This window comes from Perca flavescens, chromosome 15 (genome assembly GCF_004354835.1).
Source record: "Perca flavescens isolate YP-PL-M2 chromosome 15, PFLA_1.0, whole genome shotgun sequence".
Lineage (NCBI taxonomy): Eukaryota > Metazoa > Chordata > Actinopteri > Perciformes > Percidae > Perca > Perca flavescens.
In genome coordinates, this window is record NC_041345.1 from 12,309,996 (window position 1) to 12,329,181 (window position 19,186).

General features: G+C 42.3%; 2 protein-coding genes across 3 annotated transcripts in view; one reads left to right on the forward strand and one right to left on the reverse strand.

Moving 5' to 3' along the window:
* glis2b (GLIS family zinc finger 2b) overlaps nt 1-14,435 on the forward strand; it is a 27,577-nt gene extending 13,142 nt beyond the window's left edge. The window contains exons 2-7 of the mRNA XM_028598757.1: nt 7,302-7,503; nt 7,673-7,809; nt 9,256-9,411; nt 9,512-9,645; nt 9,743-9,861; nt 9,963-14,435. Of these exons, the coding sequence (XP_028454558.1) occupies nt 7,326-7,503; nt 7,673-7,809; nt 9,256-9,411; nt 9,512-9,645; nt 9,743-9,861; nt 9,963-10,702 (1,464 nt within the window). The 5' untranslated portion in view covers nt 7,302-7,325 and the 3' untranslated portion in view covers nt 10,703-14,435. The remainder of the gene's footprint in view (nt 1-7,301; nt 7,504-7,672; nt 7,810-9,255; nt 9,412-9,511; nt 9,646-9,742; nt 9,862-9,962) is intronic.
* Nucleotides 14,411-18,791, reverse strand: pam16 (presequence translocase associated motor 16). Of its 2 annotated transcripts, none has more exons than XM_028598763.1 (5): nt 18,621-18,791; nt 18,011-18,095; nt 16,833-16,969; nt 16,326-16,391; nt 14,411-14,999 (listed from the first exon to the last, which is right to left on the reverse strand). In XM_028598763.1, the coding sequence occupies exons 1-5, from the start codon at nt 18,621-18,623 to the stop codon at nt 14,910-14,912; spliced, it is 381 nt and encodes a 126-aa protein (XP_028454564.1). In that variant the 5' UTR covers nt 18,624-18,791; the 3' UTR covers nt 14,411-14,909. The 2 variants fall into 2 exon arrangements, with proteins under 2 accessions (XP_028454564.1, XP_028454565.1); XM_028598764.1 differs by lacking the exon at nt 18,621-18,791 and adding an exon at nt 18,462-18,593.
* Between the last annotated feature and the right edge of the window lie 395 nt (nt 18,792-19,186).

Sequence of the window (19,186 nt, forward strand, 5' to 3'; positions counted from 1 at the left end):
CTGCAGGTCTTTACACATCACTGCTAAACCACAGAATTACCAAAACCTAAATGTAAACATATTTAAGAAACAGAGTTGTTTACCTTCAGTTCATGAAATGTGGTCAATGTTGCAATGCAACTAGAGTTTTAAAATGATAGCAGGTATTGCTTTGGGGGATTGATTGTATTCATTTGGTCACCTATATCCTTTGAATCAAGTTCCAGCCCTGAAATTGAGAAGAGCTAATGATTGAATGGGCTACAAGTCCACAATATCTACTATAGTTACAGTATATTAATCTTAGAATATCATAAAAAACCTTTGAAAGTACTTGACTTGAGTTTGTTTTTGTAACGCATATTGATATTTGAGTAACTCTATTTATTTTTTAACATAAACATATTACATAAATAAATATTTTTTATATGGACCCTTTAAATGTGGCTATGAAAGAATAATGGCCAACCAATACATTGAGCAGGACATTTAACAGTTAAAAATAAACAAACTTTACTGCAAATTCTTGTTGCGTATACTCTCCTATATATTCCAATGGCTTTTTGGCTGATAGGTGGGTTTACTGTAAACCGCCATGAAAAGCGTATATATACCCTGTATACCTGCGTATACCCTCCACTACACCATTGGTAACAAGGGCATGCCAGGTAACACGTGATGGCCTATTGACAGCACAAACAAGGCTTTATCAACTGTGCACTATGTTGCTCTTTATAAGTAAGTAGTGTATAAGTTTCTATAACGCTCTCTTATGGTGCTGCGGTGAAGGCTTGTTTCCTCAGACATGTCACTATAAGGAAATAAAATGGTAAACCATGCAATAGTATTGAGATTTCTTTTTTTGTATTTTTGCCGCTATCTCAGTTTATTAACAAACTAAATTGTATTAATTTAGTGATGACTGGGTATCGGTACTTACTAATTTCAAGATATCCACAGCCTTAAAAAAGGATATTGGGCTCCTGGGTTGCTCACCTGGTAGAGCGAGCGCCCATATAGAGAAGAGGCTCGGTCCTTGACGCAGCAGCGATTCCGACCTGTGGCCCTTTGCTGCATGTTATTCCCACTCTCTCTCCCCTGTGTCAAAGCTGTCCTGTCACAAATAAAGGCCAAAAATGCCCCAAAAAAAACATGTCAAGATATGCAGGAATTGCTTCTTCTTGCTAGTGAAGTTTTATCGCAGCATGATTATTTAGTGTTTTAAAAAACATGTTAAACCGACCATCACATCAATACCATATGTTGTTAGACATTCCTACCTTGTACTTTCTCTCTCTCTCTGCGTTCTGTGTTTTTGTGTGTGAAAATGAAAAAGAGAGAGCAAAGCGCCCCGGGGAGAGATGGCTTACCTCCTGCAGACCACCTCCCAGGGTCACAGCAGGAGGCAGATTAAGTTACAGCCAACCTCAGAGGGGGCCACACAAAACATGCACACACACACACACACACACAGTCTCTCAGATTCTCTCTGAAACCCTCAGAAAATAAAATATTACACAATACGATTTCATACCCTGTAACATAATCATCTTATACTGCACAGCTTTGATACTCTCTGATGCTTTATGTTGGCTCTCGTTTTTGCACCGTTGGATGGAGCAGACTGAGCCGATACACGATCCTCCTCATATCAGATCAGGCTAAAGATCAATCGGTCAGAGCAGGGTGAAAGGTCAGCTCTGATCCGTGTGAGCCTAGCCTCGGAGTATGGAGGTGTTGAAACACATAGCCCTCCTTTGACCTGATGCCCCCCACCCGTGCTACCTCACCCATCGGCCAACTCCCACACCCTCCAACCTCGACCCATGTTCACCTCCGAAGGTACACACACCGCATCAAAGGGCGTTTTGCAGTGGGTGGATGTGGGACTCGGGTGGAAAAGGATTATACAGGGGAATAGGTGACGGGGGTTGCTTATGAGGACACACACAAACCTCTCTTTCAGGACTCCTCTTCCTCCGCCACTTCCTCCTCCCTTCATCCCCACCCTCGTATATCCTCGCAATGGCCCCTTTGGTCATCCCTCCTCTCCTCTCTCTCTCTCTCGCTCTCTGCTTGTTTACTCTGCTAAAGAGAGAGAGAGAGAGAGAGAGAGAGAGAGGGCCCAGAGAAGGCACAATGCTGCCTTTCAGAGAGACTGTCGACCCCACGGCTGAGCAAGGAAGTCTGCATGGGGGCCAGACAACACCCCTTCCACAAACTTCACAGCCATCCGCCACTGAGCTTTACACACACACACACACACACACACACACACACACACACACACACACACACACACACACACTTACATATCAAGTCAACACCATACTCCTTCCTTCACTGTATCGTTCTTTCTCTCGGTCGCCCTTTCTCTTTGTCTCACATTTCCCACAAACCCCCTCTCAGTGACCGTGGCTATTTGGAGGATGTAGTCAAGATCCCGTAACTTCAGTCCAAGATCCACACGCTGTGAGTCACTTCCCAGCCAGTCTCTACAATTTCTCCACCAAGAAATATTCATGAGGGTGGGCTGAGGTGAAATCCAGCATTGGGGACTGATTCACCAGAAGCTTCGCTGGCCTGACTCCACTGGGAGCACATCAGCGCGGTATGGACTGCCTTGTGTGCAGCGGGTATTGTAGATATCTTATGATCTGTTCCGTTACTCAGAAGTCCAAGAGAGCTTGTTTGTCATGTCTGTTTCTTTGCAACGCACACACAGAGAGGTGCAGACCAGTGTGAGCTTTCATGCAAGTCCATCAAAATTAAAACATGCAACTCTTTTTTCACCATGCTTTGTTCACCGACGTTTTTACCTCGCCTTTATCCTGGTGTTGTGTCTGAGGCTGTTTCCATTATTGACTAATAAATCACTATACAAATCAACATTATCAACATCCCTTTCTGAGAAAATGAAGTTAATCTAAATTAATACAAACATTAAAGGATAAATATAAATGGCCATAAATAATATGGCTATATATATATATATATATATATTTCTACCAAACGTTGATTACGTGAAGGTGTTTACGTAGGTGGACCGTTCAATGCAGTAGGCTGTGAGGAAGTGAAAATGGAACTCAAAAAGTGTTGTTTGGCAGTACTTTCAGTCAAAAGAAGGTGATTCAAGTCGAGCTACTTCGGTAGCAAACCCCAAAAATCTGGATTCGGTGCATCCATATATATATATATATATATATATATATATTCTGGAAGAAAAAAAAAAAAATTAAATGCAATCTTTCATCTTTACCATCTTTATTCAATATCGATTTTTAGGCTCAAGATTCGATTCAAAATTGATTTTGATTCAAAAATGATTCTCGATTCGAAAAAAAAGCTCCATTCAAAAACGATTCACAGTATGTAAATGTAGTTATTTTTCCCATGTGATTGCAGTAGACATACAATAAAAAAAAAAAGATTTTTGGAATTCTATGAATCGATTTTGAATCGGTAGAGCTTGAATCGCGATAAGAATGTGAATCGATTTTTTTGCACAACCCTATTTACTACCCATTTTTTAATGGCAATAGATTACAATTCCACTTTATTAGTTAACATTTATGGATAACCCAAACTAATCACATCCATCCATGAACTAAATTTCAAACTGTTCTAGTGGCTTCAAGTTTAATATTATTTAACCCTCTCTATCTTAAATTGCCCAACGACTAACGATTACCTTCATCATCATTTAATCCGGGGATTATTTTCTAGATTAATCTGTTACTTGTTTGGCCTATAAAATGTCTAAAAATAGACAAAGAAAGTTTGGAAATCTTCACATTTTGCTTGAAAAGTAAGTGGATTGGTTGATTGATTGATTGATTGATTGATTGATTGTTGACTATTCATTTTCTGTCAGTGGACTAGTGGATTAATTTATTTACTTTTTTATTTTTGTTGAAGTGAACAGGTCAGTTAGAAAGATAACGTAACCTTAAAAATAACTGAAATACTTTTCACTAACATACATACTTACTTGGAATTAAAAGGAAAACACAAATAAATTACTTACTAAAATGAATGCTCTATTGCAGCATACTGCTAATTTAATCTGCTATTTCTCCTTCTACAACAATCTGAATGATACCAACAATGCTCTTTATTATATAAGGGATATTACACATTTTTAATAAATTGGCTACGGAGGTTTAGTAATGGTTTGCACGTGGAGCAGCTGCCTGAGAAGAGCTTTTGTGTGTGGAGACCCCTGTAGTGTCTCTCGGCTAGTCTCACAGTGAGAGTTATAGGATCACATGATTTGAGGTGCCAAAGTGATTTATATTCCAGAGTTATATGGATCCAAATGTTTCTCATCAGGTTTAATAGTGTGGATTATAGCACTGATGGGAGGCCAGTTTTCTATTTATCCCCACAGTTGATAGGACTCGGAGTAGGATTTATAGAAAGGTTAAGCTGATTCTTGGTCTGTGCCTCAGGGTAAGGGCTTTCACTCGATTAAAGTGGATGACAGGCGATTTTCGGCTACTTTAGCCAAACAATAAAGCCAAAAGTCTTGGCAGGCTGTGCAGTAGAAGTTACAGTAAATTAGTCATACCCACCCAATTCAGAGAGAGAGAAACAGAGATGTGGTAATAACCGCAGCTCATTCTACATGAGGATCATATCCACTCTGACAAATCTAAAGATGTTTATTTTCACAGCTAATGGCAGTGTTTGCCCACATAACATAACTATATGGTTAAAATGATCATTAGAACAACTGCCAGTAATATTTTTTTATCATTACAATTGTCCTGGGTTTAACTGATGGAAACAATCCATTTATTATGTGTCAGGGTATAATGGATCGAGGATGATGGAGACATTGTAAGACAGTAAATAAAGGACACATACCCCCATGAGCTAGTGTAAACTCAAGTGGGCCTAGCTGTTTCATGTCAAAATTATTTAAAGGATGGGTTCACATTTGTTCTTTTTTGTATGGTACGACTACTCTACTGGACTAACTTACTTTTGGTTATTTTTTCCCTTTCCACTGCAGATAGTACCCCTCAGATGGGATTTTTAGCTGATTGGCATAGCGATAATGCGTCAAACTGCTGTGACGTTATCTTCAACGCGACGCTCGCTAAATCCTTTCATCGGCAACCAAACAGAGGATCATTTGCACTTCGTCAATTGTACGGCATAGTGTACAGCATAGTTTTGCGGGCTGCCATTTAAAAAAAATTAAAGAGCTCGGTCGAGTGAATAAATGAAAATTGCAGTGGCTACTGTATTAACGGTAGCTTGGCTATTGGTTTGTGCCTGTGTTGCGCTAGTGACAATTATTTCTGACCAATCAGTGGTCTGCAGTGTTTTGACTCTTCTTTCTAGTATCAGCTCAGCTCACTTGGAACCTTGACCAAGATGGTACTTAAAAAGGTATCAGGTGCTATCCACAACTTTTGCTAATGGAAAACCAAAAAAGAGCGAGTCGAGTCGAGCCGTACCTTGCAGTGAGAAAGCGGCATTAGAGTATGAAAGAGTTATTGGTTGCTCTAATGTCAGTCCTCCTTTCTATACTGAGATCCCTTCTTAGAGCAATTCCAATGTAATTTTTAAACCTGAAGTCAAGATCATGGGTCATGTGCTTGCAAGTATGGTCTATAATCAGATAAAATCTATCCAAGGCATTTTTTCCTAATATGTTTCTCTGTGTGCATGTGAGCATCAACACAGAAAGATCTCACTGATAATGCCATAATGCTGCTCTGTGTGTATGTTCATACAGTATGCTCCTCTGTTTGAATCAGTACTCGGTTGTGTATCATCATCCTCTTACCTATGGCTGATTGAGTCTTTACACCCCCTCTGGCTGCGTGTACGAGTGTGTGTGTGTGTGTGTGTGTGTGTGTGTGTGTGTGTGTGCGTGAGCTGGTAGCCATCCCTGGTTGGGCTGGTGAACCTGGTGACCTCTCTGCTCCGTGCCTCCCAGACACAAGGGCTTCTCATGTGGCCCCTGGCCAGTCGCTCTCAAAGCCCACCATTCACTACCAACCGCGGCTTCTGTGAGTGTGTGTCGGCATGTGTGTGTTAGGGAGAGGGAGGAAGAAGAGGGTGAATTTGTTGAAATTACAGTGTGATTAATTACTTCTCCCTGCTACTGTGTGTGCATGTGTAGATGGAAAATGCTTTGAGGAGATGTTAGAGTGTGTGTGTGTGTGTGTGTGTGTGTGTGTGTGTGTGTGTGTGTGTGTGTGTGTGTGTGTGTGTGTGTGTGTGTGTGTGTGTTTGTGTGTGTGTGTGTGTGTGTGTGTAAGCCTGGTGACAAGGAGCAGTGAACCCTACCACATTGAATACAGAGTGTGGCTTTAAACCAGCAGTACTGTACTAGCACCATATAGCAGTACATGCTGGACGAAGAGGAATAGACTCCGCATTTGTTGACCTTTAAGTTAAAAGGATCTGGCTTGTGTAAATGTCTATACTTATATGATTTCTTCTGCAGGTTTTGCTGAATATTATTAACCCTTTATGATTGTTGTTGGTGACCAAAATATAATTTAAACTCAATTCCTTTGACTAATGGGGTTCATCTAGGTTATTTGGTTGTGTAGGTATTTGCTAAATTCTTTGCATGGTACAACACACTGATGCTGGGTCACTCTGGTGGCAGAGGACGACTACAACTAGAACGCAAAATGACAGCTAGATGAAGCGTCCTGCCCACAACCCCCAGGCTGGGTCCAGAGGTCAGTGTGTTTAGAGGAGGGAGGAAGTGGATGGAGTAGGTGCAGCTGGACTTGAAGGCCCGGGGGGGCTGCCGGTGGGTCTCAAAGGTCCATGGGGTCTGAAGTTGCACGCTATGGGGGGCTGGAGTGGGGGTGATGTGACAGGGTGCAAGGGCCAGTGACTGGCCGAGGGGTGGGGTTAAGCAGGGCTGGCGGTGAGGGTGACCATCTGGACTGGATTGTAGAAATTCCTCAGGAAGAGTGTGTGAGTAAAGGTCAGCATGGAAGAAGAGGAGGGGATCACTTAGATCTCTCTGTGTGTGTGTGTGTGTGTGTGTGTGTGTGTGTGTGTGTGTGTGTGTGTGTGTGTGTGTGTGTGTGTGTGTGCTCAGTGTTTCAGTTTACGATTGTGGTCAGTTTACCATTGTTGGAGAGTATTTCTTACCCAGCGGGATTGTGGAATGTGAAATACTTTCAAAAACACTCACGTGGGAAATATTGCCTGTGTGAGAATCTGTCTGTCACTGTCTCACATTGGAATGCAGCAATTGTATGTGTGGTTATATGAAAACCAAGCTATCCTTCGTTGGCCTCACTCGGCCTAACTCTGCCCCTCTGGGACTGTTTGTGCAGGTGGGAGGTCAGCGGGTTGTGGTCATGCTGTCCCTGGATGAGCCCCTGGACCTGAAGCTCCCTCGGCGGGCCAATGGACGGGACAGAGGGGCGCGCTCTCCCCCGCTCTCTCCGCTGCACCCCAAGCGAACCCGCCAGCTCCGCATGGCAGATGATGGCACCGCAGTCATAGAGCCCGCCTCGCCAGCATCACCGCATGCAGGTAGGTAACAACAAAACGAGTCTGTAGCCATGATAGCAGCTCTGTTAGGCTGTCTTTAGGCACAGCGGTGGTCCGAGCAGGCTAACGTACTCACAGTTACAATGATAACATGTTGCATGAAGCACATTGTTTAGGTCATCTTAACAGGTGTGTGTGTATGTTTTCTCAGGTGTGCAGGTGGTCCCTCATGATCGGACAGACACCCCCACCCCCACTCCCCCTGCAGTGGACCTGAGCATGTCTCCCTCCTCCCGCCACACCCCCAGCTCTCCAGAAATGACCAACGGCAACTACATCCCTTCAGGGGTGGGTATGACTTAAACACACACACACACACACACACACACACACACACACACACACACACACACACACACACACACACACACACATACAGACCTACACACCAGTACAGGTGTTCCACTTTATTTCTTTATTTTATTTTGCACTCCACTATCTCTATTGTTTCCCCTCTCTTCGTTCCTCTGAGTTGTTGAAAGAATAAACACTGGCTTTCAATGCAGTAGTGAGTGGCCAACACTTTCCTGTCTACAGCGGCAAGTGACTCAGCCTGTTGGGGTCAGCAAGTCAGGAACAACATCGGGTTGTGTCACACTTCGATAAGGGAATCAGGCTATGCAAGGGTTGGTAGGCTTGTATGTGCTTGTGAGAGAGAGAGGGGGTAGCTCTTATCAAACACCTCTTGTGTCCCCAACAAGTGCCTCTGTGTGCACAACTTGCACTCAGAGACCCCACTGGTGTGTGCCTGTGTGTGTGTGTGTGTAGATGTGTAATCAAATTTAAGACAAGGTACAGCCATGCATACCTCATGCCGCCTAATTCAATTCCCTCTCAATTGAATTGCACACCGTTACACACAATCTACACTTTACTTATTCCCAGTGGACACAGATAGGTCGCTTCTCTCCGCCCCCCTCTTTCTCTCATACTCACACACACACATACACAAAGAGCTTCTTATAGAAACACAGCTGCACACACTCATACTCACATGTTCTCTTCCCTACAGCGTCTCGCAAATCAGCTCACATAGTTTTGCAGAGCTCAGTGCAGGGAATTTGTGAATTCGTCTCATTTCATGAAAATTGGCACATATACATTTCGGACAAAGCTGAATATGAGACAAACACAGGATTGTGATCCATTTGCACACTAATTCTCTCTGTGCTTCTCAAATCTCAGATTTATGTGTCCCTTATATTTATTTCCTCTATGTTTGTGTGTGTGTGTGTGTGTGTGTGTGTGTGTGTGTTGAGCCGCAGCAATTATGCAGCTTTCATGCTGAGCTCAGGGATGTTAGGAGGGATTAGTAGCATGCAGCGGGTGACTACAAGAGAAAAAGTGGAGTGATTTTTGAAAAAAGAGATGAAGATCGGCAGTTCTTTACTCCACTGACCAAGAAATTCTTTTGTCTTTGTCAATTTTCTCAGTGAGGCCATAAGTGCCTGTTTGTACCATCCAGTTGATGGTCTATTCTTTTATTACTATGCCATGTAGACAGTGCTATCACAGCATCAGAGCTCATACCACCGGTTACACAGGACGTTTTGGCCTTATAATGCACCCATTTTATTTTCTTGTTTCTTATAATATTTTTCTCAGGCCAACTGTATTTTCTTGAAGCACATCACATTAAACATTAACTAAAGCTAAACTTGCAGGCTTCTTTCTTATGTGTGCAGTGGATTGATACCCCTGTTGCTTTTTTTTTTTTTTTTTTCTGTTTGACAGAATTCTCACATCTCACAGGCTTTTCAGATTTTCATGCCAATTGGAGCTGGGGCGGGACTTCACCTGCCATCCTCCATGTTCATTGGCCAGATGAGCGACAAGAGAGCCTCTCCTGACCTCTCTGCGGATGAACAACTGGCCTGCCATTGGAAGAAGGTAAGATTTTATGATCCTGTTGTAGCCAAACTAGGATCAGCTCATAATAGCTTTATCATCACAGTTCATTTGAAAAGCTGAATATTTTTCACTCCTCTAGTGCCATCTGCTCTTTGACTCCCTACAAGACCTGGTGGACCATGTCAACGACTTCCACGTGAAGCCTGAGAAGGATTCTGGGTACTGCTGCCACTGGGAGGGCTGTGCTCGCAAAGGGAGGGGGTTTAATGCTCGGTGAGAAAATCATACAATTTGGGTAATTTAGAGAGTAGTTTAAAGTGTACATATCAGGGGAGAATTCAAGAGGAACTTATTTTTTGTGTGGCTGCAGGTACAAGATGCTCATCCACATCCGCACTCACACTAACGAGAAGCCCCATCGCTGTCCCACCTGCAACAAGAGCTTCTCACGCCTGGAGAACCTCAAGATACACAACCGGTCACACACAGGTCAGTGGAAGAGCCATACACAGTATGTCAAAGCTAAAATCAATACGTTTTTTGTAAAGTAAAATTGTAAGATTTGGTGAATGAATTTCTCTTTACTGCAGGTGAAAAGCCCTACATTTGTCCTTACGAGGGTTGTAACAAGCGCTACTCCAACTCCAGCGACCGTTTTAAGCACACACGCACACACTATGTGGACAAACCCTACTACTGCAAGATGGTGGGCTGCCTGAAGCGCTACACAGACCCCAGCTCTCTCCGCAAGCACATCAAGGCCCACGGTCACTTTGTGGCTCAGGAGCAGGGCTCTCCAGGTGGGGTGGGCTCCCTGCTGAGAGGGAGTCAAAGTGGAGTGCTTTCTGGCGAAGGGGGGAAGGATTCTGCGCTGTCCTATGTGAGTGCAGCCCACATTATTATCCCAGGGGCAGCGGCTGCTCTCATGGGAGGCCATGCTCTGCAGGGTCTGGGTGGTGCCCTACCTGTGTCCCCCCTCAGTCCTCGGCCCCTGGACCTCAGCACGCTCGGTTGCCCCGGCTCACCTCCAGGCAGCCTGGGAGGTACACCCATCCTGTCCTTCAACGGCTCACCGCTGGGCCTGGCCAAGTCCCATCTGCTCTCCCAGGCATTCCCCTCCTCAGCCCTGGGCCTGCCAATGATGCCTGTGCTGGGGGCCTCGTCTAAGCGCAGGGCCCACAGCCAACAGGCCAAGAAGGGCCGGGGGGAGGAGGCCGAGAACGAGGTGACTGGGAGGGTCCTGAACCTCTCCACGGGATCCCATGATCCCCTGTCCTGGGTGGTCATCCCCCCAGGCACCGTGGTGCTCAAACCAGCTGTGGTCAACTGATACACACACACATAGACACATTCCAGAAGAGCTCAGGGGGTCGGGATGGGAGGGTGAACGCCATAATGAGGGTACGGGCGGTCAAAGGTGATAGGGATTGGCTCGCACAATCAAATCCAAGCAATGCATTTCAGAGAGAGGTTGGAAGAGGAGGAAACTATATAGAGAAACTCTTTAAACCCTCAATCAACAAAAAGAATAGATACACTACACCTCACAAGAAATAAATATACAACGCAAGCCTCTTGTATTGATGGGAAACTAAACTTGGGGCCCAAGAACTGTTTAGGAACATGTATGGCTCTGTATTTCTATCACAAGGCCTGACAATGGGCTACTCTTAATTTTTTATTTTATACTTTATTCATTCCTGTTTCCTGAATGTGACAGTCTTAGTGCTCTGTGTACAAACGTCCTGATTCATTAATAAGTATTTATATGACTGCACGTCATTGACAGTGTGCCTCCAGCTTAGCAGTGAGATAGATACACCATGAAACTGAATGACGCACTCACAGTTAGGCAAACGTGCACGTAATAATATGACCTGTTTTTTACAGGCTGCTGTGATTAATAGGATTCAGACAGGCTTGCCAAACCAAAGCAAGTGAACTCAAACTGTCTTGGATTTGCAGTTACAGTTCAATTAAACACAGCACTTAATAGTGTCAGCTGGTTATAGTATTGAAACCTCAAAACTGCTGCTAACCTCTCAGCTCCCCCAGTGTAACGTAAACTGGGAGAGAGATCTTTTGACAATCTGTCCCTAATTTGGGGAGGACCAACATGGACCAGCCTAGTCCACCAGAATGTGTGCCAGGCGTGCAGACTAGGGGCTTTTAAGGCACAGAGCAAACTGAGGACTTAACAGACAAATGGTGTTGCATCACCTGACAATGACCAATCATCACTTCCTCTTTTACTCAAGTGAAATTTAAGGCACCAGTGTGTGTGGCTCCCCCCTCTGGTAGGACACGATATACAACATCCTGCTTTCCATTTACAGAACTCTCACTGTTTTTACTTCTGGATTTTCCAGCTGCTTTCTCGTAATTGAATCAACAAGGCCAGTTTGTGTATGAAAGGGCCACTGTGGTGATAAACACTAGTGTCTTGTTTTTTTAAAAGTGACCCGACCCAAAACCAGCTGTGAAAAACAGGTGGTCGTCCAATTGAAGCCTAACTTAGCCTTGTCGGTTGAAGTTTTGTCCCAAGTTCAACAAGTCCCATGCTGTGCCAAAAATACCTGGAGAGGGGAAAGAGGGATGCACGTATTGTGCCACAGAGGGGGGTGTGATGCACTCAATGCCACATACAGCTGGACTGAATAGGAAGCCACACTCTTGCAAACTGCCTCATTTTACTCTGTCCAAAGGGGCAAAGAAAAAGACACGTTTGACGTCTGGGAAAACTTTTTTCATGGTTCGATTAAGCAGTCAACACGCACTTACCACACACTATATTCCTTACATGTTTTATAAAATGTTACTGCCAAGTCATGGTTTGCTCTTATTCTCTTTTTCTGCAAGGGTCAATTTGGCTGTGGGGCCGTTCCAGCCAGGCTTGTGTTGCTCAGTGCTAATGCATGTATGATGATGACTGTTGTCTCCACAGTGGAGCAGGAGAGGATCGTCACAACACAAGGAACATTCCCTCAAGAGACTGTCACACGCTACCCCCCCTCTCTCTTTTTACTCCATCTCTGCTTTCTTTGGTGGTCTTACTTTTCCATCGCCCAGTCTTAGAAATAATCAGTTGTTGCTGTTTTATATTGTTGTCATTCTTTTGTTTTTGCAGTTGTTCAGACGAGACATTTTTTTCTGATGTTGAAGTTGCTTCTTGTGTTCTGCGAAGGCTGCTCTGCACTCAACTTTCTGCTGTCAAGGATGGGTCTGTTGAGGGTTAGAGGAGAAGACGAGAGAGAGGGGTTTGGGGGTCCTTGTAGGGCAGTGGTTCCCAATTTTTTTTTTTTTTTTATATATATTTTTTTTTTTTTTTTCTACCAAATAATATGACATTCCGTCATGACAATCACATTGGGGAGGGATCATTTAGTGAAGGTGTAGGCATAAGTTAGCCTACATGTCTGTATTAAGTGTCCTAACCAAATTATCTTCGGGCTTAAATTCCATTTGCAAACTCTGCTTCCTTTGTTTTGACTTTTAATTTCCACCGCCACACAAAGGGAAACCATAGAGAAATAACATCTGAAATGGCGGGCAGGTCTGAGAAAGCGTGAGAGCATAGAGAGACAGGATTGGCTGAATGAATGGACAAGAGAAAGGGAGATATGAAGGGAGAGGCTGTGTGCCAGCATAGGAAAAGAGGATAGCTGTGCAGCCGTCCTCCATCTGGCCACCTACCCAGCAAACGGCCCTCTCTGCTCTGAAGTCACTGGCTGTGCTGTGCCCAATGTGGCAGACACTCACAGGCATACCAGCATGCAGAAAATTAGGCCACTGAACTCTGTCTGCCCTCTGTTGTTTTTTTTTTTTTTTTTTATAGATTAAACCCAAAAGGCTCAACTCCCCCACCTCCCGGACGCAAAGCATTTTACCAGATGGGGAAACAGTCTAACAAGCCGTATTCACAGTAAACAAAAACAAATATAACTCTCCCTGTCTGAGGACGAGCTTTGCGTCGGGCCTTCCACAGGCCTGCGAAGATTCCCAGCAGAGATGAACTGCATGCCTGTGTTTCTGCCACAGTAATTCATAGTCATCATTATCTCACACACACCCCTTCCCCCACTCATCTCACACACACACACAGTCTCTGGGTTTAGGCTGGGCATTGAAGTGAATCTCATTGTGAGTGGACAATCCTGGCATGTGATGTCATCAGAAACAGGTGTTAAGTAGGCTAGACATGGTTCCCTTGGCAACAGCAAAACCCAGAGATGCAGCGGCTCTTCTCCCTGTCTGTCTGTCTGTCTGTCTGTCTCTCCTCTGCAGGTCTAAGCCAGGGACAGAAAGAGGCAGCAGAAAGCTGAATCATATGACACGGATCCACACAGGGTCCACATCTTTTCAATATCAAATAAGCTGTATGATCCATTAACCCTTTGAGCTCAGTCTGTAATAAACTGCACTTTTGTTCCCCTCATAGCGTGTTTAGATATGGAGATGCTGCCACATCCTTTATGTACAGCATAATTCATCAGTTGTTTTGGGAACCAAGAATAATTGTAAAAATCATCCTCAGTCACTTAAACGTCAGAATTTGACGTCGTTTTTTGTTTTGACAGTATAAAATCGGTACTTGCTCCTGGAGATTTTAAAGTTACCCTCACTTACTGCTATGAAAAGTGGAACCGAGATCCAGGGCACAAAATTTGTGTTAGCTAGCTAAGTCAGTGTCATTGTAGAGGGGTGACACTGACTGAAGTGCCACAGTGTTGCACAAAGGGTTAATGATAAGACTAAGGCCATGCAAGGCCTGTTCCAAGTTATGTTTTTTGCACATTTGTGAGATATTGTGAGTATTTTAATTTTTTCAAGTGCCTTTTTATTATAGATAAGATACAGAAGTTACACACTATATGAAAAAAAATTATATGAAAATATATTTTTCGTGGCATCATGTTCTATGGTTGAACATGCAGAGTTTTAGAGTTGTAAAAGTCTACAATTGGTACAACATAGCGGTGTTCTCCTGTTTTAGAGGAATTTTATTACGATATTGATAATAATGTCAATGAAAAGAAAATTGTTTAATAAAGTTGTATTTGATACAACTTGTGTATTCATTTCTGTTCCAAATATACAATAAAATTACATGTTGTGGAAATGTACATACATAATAATCAAGAAATCATCCAGGTTAATGTGACAAATTAGACCAACGTGCACACTTGATGCTGCCATCACACTTCACCTGAATAAAAATAATATTACCCTGATTAATAGTCAACAAGCTGCAGTTTCACTCACTGTATTCAAATCTACAGTAGCTTAAATTGTGACATAAATGAAAGCACTGATGTATGGATTTAGACCATAGCAAACCATATATAACATTATACATATGGCCCATCTAAAAATAAAAACTATAAGCCCATATTATATTGTTTGTGGTTCCCTGTCTTAAGATCACAGCCATTGCCCACAGAATGCCACAAATTTGAGAGTAGAGAAAAGGGCTTTTATTAGGTTATAATTTACAGAGAATGGGGAGAGGAAAGAAAGGGTGAGCATCATTTCATACTTCATGTTTCCGTATTCTGCTGTGACTGCTTGCTTTGTTGTTGTGTCTGAATACTTAGTTCCTCATCTAGACGCTCTTTAGCCCGCACCACCTGCACACAAACAGTAATAATAATAATAATAATAATAATAATAATAATAATAATGACTGAGTAAGAGAAGACACTTAAAATAACCAAATTACAGCATGGTTTACTCAGCAGAGAGAAATGAGCGAGATAAAATCAGTTACATTTCAAACACGACACAGTTCAGAGTGGATTCCTCCTACACACATACAGAGATGCTCATGAGTCATAACTTGAAATGTAACACAGAGATAAAGAGGAACAAGGAAAACCATGATCATTGCATTCAAGAAAAAAAAGCTCTCCTGGAATCTGATAATCATGATAGCCGACTTGTTAAAACAACAGATAGGGTACAGCCCCACACTGCCATACTAAAAATACTATTCTATATATAATTACATATACAATTACAAAACTGTCAATGAGAGTGTGCCAATATTTAACTTCTTATCATGGTTTAGTCACCTGGACTGCAAGCCTAGAGGTAAACCTGTTAGAATAGTTGGCATGGGCTGCAAAATAAATAAGGTAACTGCTGACAAAGCTGAGTGATCTGTATACTGTCAGGACAAAAGAAAGCCACGTTGATCCTGACTGAGGCAAACAGAGGCGCAAACCTTACTACACTATATTTTATGTGTTAAAGGGATAGCTCGGATTTTTTGAAGTGGGGTTGTATGAGGTACTTATCCACAGTGTATAACCTACACTAGGTGGCGGTCAGACAGAAGTACCGTAACGTAAGCTAAGCAATATATTGCTGTGGTCGCGGCACAGCAAAAGGGTTTTTATCCATCTTCAAAAAAACAATATCAGTTTAAGTGTAAGCTATATTTAGAATATTTTCACCGCTTTACCTTGACGTCAGACAGCCTTTTGTGACGGGAACTGAAGCCATTATCTACATTCTCTTCATAGCCACCAGACTCCTCTGATAAACGGTAATTTACGAGATGGATTTAAGAACGGCTTCAGTTCCCAATTGGAAAGGGCTCTCCGACAGCATGGTAAAGCGGTGAAAATATTCCAAGTATAGCGTACACTTTAAGTGATATTGATTTTTTTTTTTTTTTGTGGGCCTTATTTTTAGGTGGCTTATCTATGTTTTGCTGCTGCCCTGTCCACAGCAGTACATTGCTTAGCTTCAGTGCGGTCCTCCTTCCTGCTTCTCCAAACTGGGGGCGTGCCGCCCGTCATCTACACTGACTATGGATAAGTACCTTGAATTACTTTAGTGGGAAATAAAGTCATATTCAGTTGTCTTCTAAATGATAAATTGCCTTAACTGTCCACTCTACCACACATTTGAAAACCACTGTGTAGCATCCTAAGATACAGAATACTTACTTTTGATTGTAGGTAAAATGAACCGCCAACGGTCTTGTCATTGACTTTAAAAAGGTGCTCGTAGTTCTGGAAGAGATTCAGACCAACAGCTAAGACACTCATTGACACATTTTCTGATCATTGTTTCAGCAGGGTGTGAAGATGTTGATGGACAATAAAACTTTAAAAATAAACCATGATTATTAAAACCGTGTTCCTGACAGAGTTGCAAATTATTATGTATTTTTCAGCTCGGCTACACAGAATCTGTGTTTAGCCATCATTTTGTAAAGATATGGCTAACCGTAACAGTATTTTACTACCACTCCACCTTTTAAGTCCAAAGGGGGTGAGTGTTTAATCTCAAAAGGTCGACTTTAAGTTGGGAAACTAATTTTCAAGCAATTATCAAGATGGTGGGTATCCCTGTCCAAATTGGTTTCCCCTACAGTAATGAGTTTAGGTAATAATTAAAACCAATGTCTCCACTCGTGCTGACAGGGCACATGCACAAAAGTGTGTTTGTACCTTCTGAATCTCCTCAGGGGTGAGGGTGGAGATATTGAGGATTTGCTGCGCCTCTTGCAGGCTCATCCCAGTAATGCTAGAGGCTGCAGCAGAGTGCTGACCTGCACTACTCCGGGCCTTCGCTGCTGCTTGACTGGCTGTGAGGGAAAACACAACACAGCTACTAACAACTTCATTTCATTAGACAACCTAAATGACTGTCAAAGCAAAATTTACATAAAGGTCCCATATTACACTCATTTTTAGGTTTATACTTATATTTTGAGTTTCTTCTAGAGAACATGTTTACATACTTGAATGTTCAAAAACGTTATCATTCTCATACGGTTGGTCTATATATACACACCTGTGTTTACCCTCTGTCTGAAACGCACTGTTTTAGTGGCTGTCTCTTTAAGCCCCCATCCTGAAAAATCTAGGCTTCTCTGATCAGTCAGTGTTTCCAGGTCTTCCGCATCTGCCCAATCGGTGTCTCTGCACCCTCATTGCAGCCGGGGAATGACTGTAACGGCACTGTAGGGGCACTTTCTACTTATATATCGTTGTGACATCACAACGATAGGCAAGTCCTGACTGCTTGTTTAATGGCAGTTTCTGAATACAGACTGTGTGCATTTATCTGTGGATTGAGCGTTTTGATACTTTCACAGTATTTATATAGCACCTGAACCTACTTTATAATAAAAAAAATACATGGTAATCTTACTTTTTACAATATGGGAACTATTAAGCTTCAACTAGGGCTAATTTATCAAATGTCATATTGAGAGTTTGGTCGGAAGTAATACATTAAACTGGAACACAGTTCATCACTTTGAACATCAGTTTGATTATGCAACATGTGGTTTAGCAAACATTAAATTACCATACCATGATGAGCATTGATATCGGACAATAAGATGTCAGAAATTACTGAAAAAATGCCCACCAGTTTCCCTGAATCTGGGTTTTTTTAGCCTTCAAATTACTCTTCATCTCCACACAACAATCAAAACGTCATATATTCAATTTACAATAATGTCAAAAAGAGAAAATAAACATTTGTCATTGATACACAATTAACTAAATCTTTGTCTGTCAATTGGCTGATTGATGAATGATCATCAATTTGTCTCAGCAATCATTTTTCATACCGCGTTTAAAATTATTAATTATAGTAGTATTAGATTAGATCATACCTGCAAATTCTTGCTGTAAAGCACGAGCAAATGCACGCCCCACCACCTGTGCTCCCATCACAATGATCTGTGCGAGATATCTAGCCTGCAGAGGAGATGAAACGCAACTTCATGTATGCAAAGATTAATCACAAAAAGCAATAAGCAGACATGTAATTTCACATTGACAATCGCGGGAACTAAAAGAAAGATTGGAGGTCAGTCAGTTAGTAGTCCTCATTTTGACAAGTGACTTTCCACAGTCCGACATCAGTCCAAAGACAATTAGGCTGATGTCATGTTGAGGTAAGAAGTGTCTGCACTTTAAGCACCTTCATTACAGCTGGAAACACTGTGACAGCGTCTTCATAAGCGCCCCTGTCCTGCTTGGACATGTACAAACTTACATTTTGGTACTTTAGTTTCTGCCTAAATCAAATTAACAATGTTCCAGTGAAGAGGAGGCAGCTACCTTATGTAACGTTAACTGTGTTGGAGAAAACTGCGACAAAGACACATAGGTGCTACACAACGTCTCATGGTCGTGCTAATGCTACGTAGCATCAGCTGACTCACTAACGTTAGCTAGCTATGGGAATACACATACGACCAATACAATTTGTAGTCTTACCATTTTATATTATACAGGTCTCTCGGACAGTGTGTGCGGCTTCTATTTTCACACATGTACCCCAACGAAGGTTAGATAAGGGTCAAAGTTCAAGGAAGCATCGACATTACAGAATTCAAGATAAACCAGGTAAACGGCGACATTTATAATACTGACAACTTCTGGCAGGGAGGTCCAACTGCAGCTTCTTTTTCTACTAACACTGTACTAGCCACACTGCAGGAAAAAAAAACAGTTATTTCATTTGAAGGTTACGGTACGTAGTGGAATAAGCAAATATATAAGGGCAACTATTCTGTAATAAAGTGGGTGCTGGAATAGAAACCATAAATATCTGTATTTTCACCAATGAAGACTGTGAGGTATAGTTTCGGACTATGAACGGTGAACATGCTAATCTAATAGTTTAATTTTATTTTGAAAGTATCACCAAAAGTCATGTCATTTTCATGACATTTTTTTACTGCTTCTTATATTACATTTTATATTAATATTTAAAAAATTATTAGGGGTGCACGATTCAGAAAATGTCACGATTCAATATCAATTTTTAGGCTCAAGATTAG

What these genes read in the sequence shown, in the direction of transcription:
- pam16 (XM_028598763.1), bottom strand. An exon ending in CCCCTGAGGAGATTCAGAAG is followed by an intron (nt 16,392 to 16,832) that starts GTACAAACACAC and finishes AATCTCTTCCAG; the next exon opens with AACTACGAGCACCTTTTTAA. An exon ending in CATTTTACCTACAATCAAAA is followed by an intron (nt 15,000 to 16,325) that starts GTAAGTATTCTG and finishes GTTTGTGTGCAG; the next exon opens with GTGGTGCGGGCTAAAGAGCG.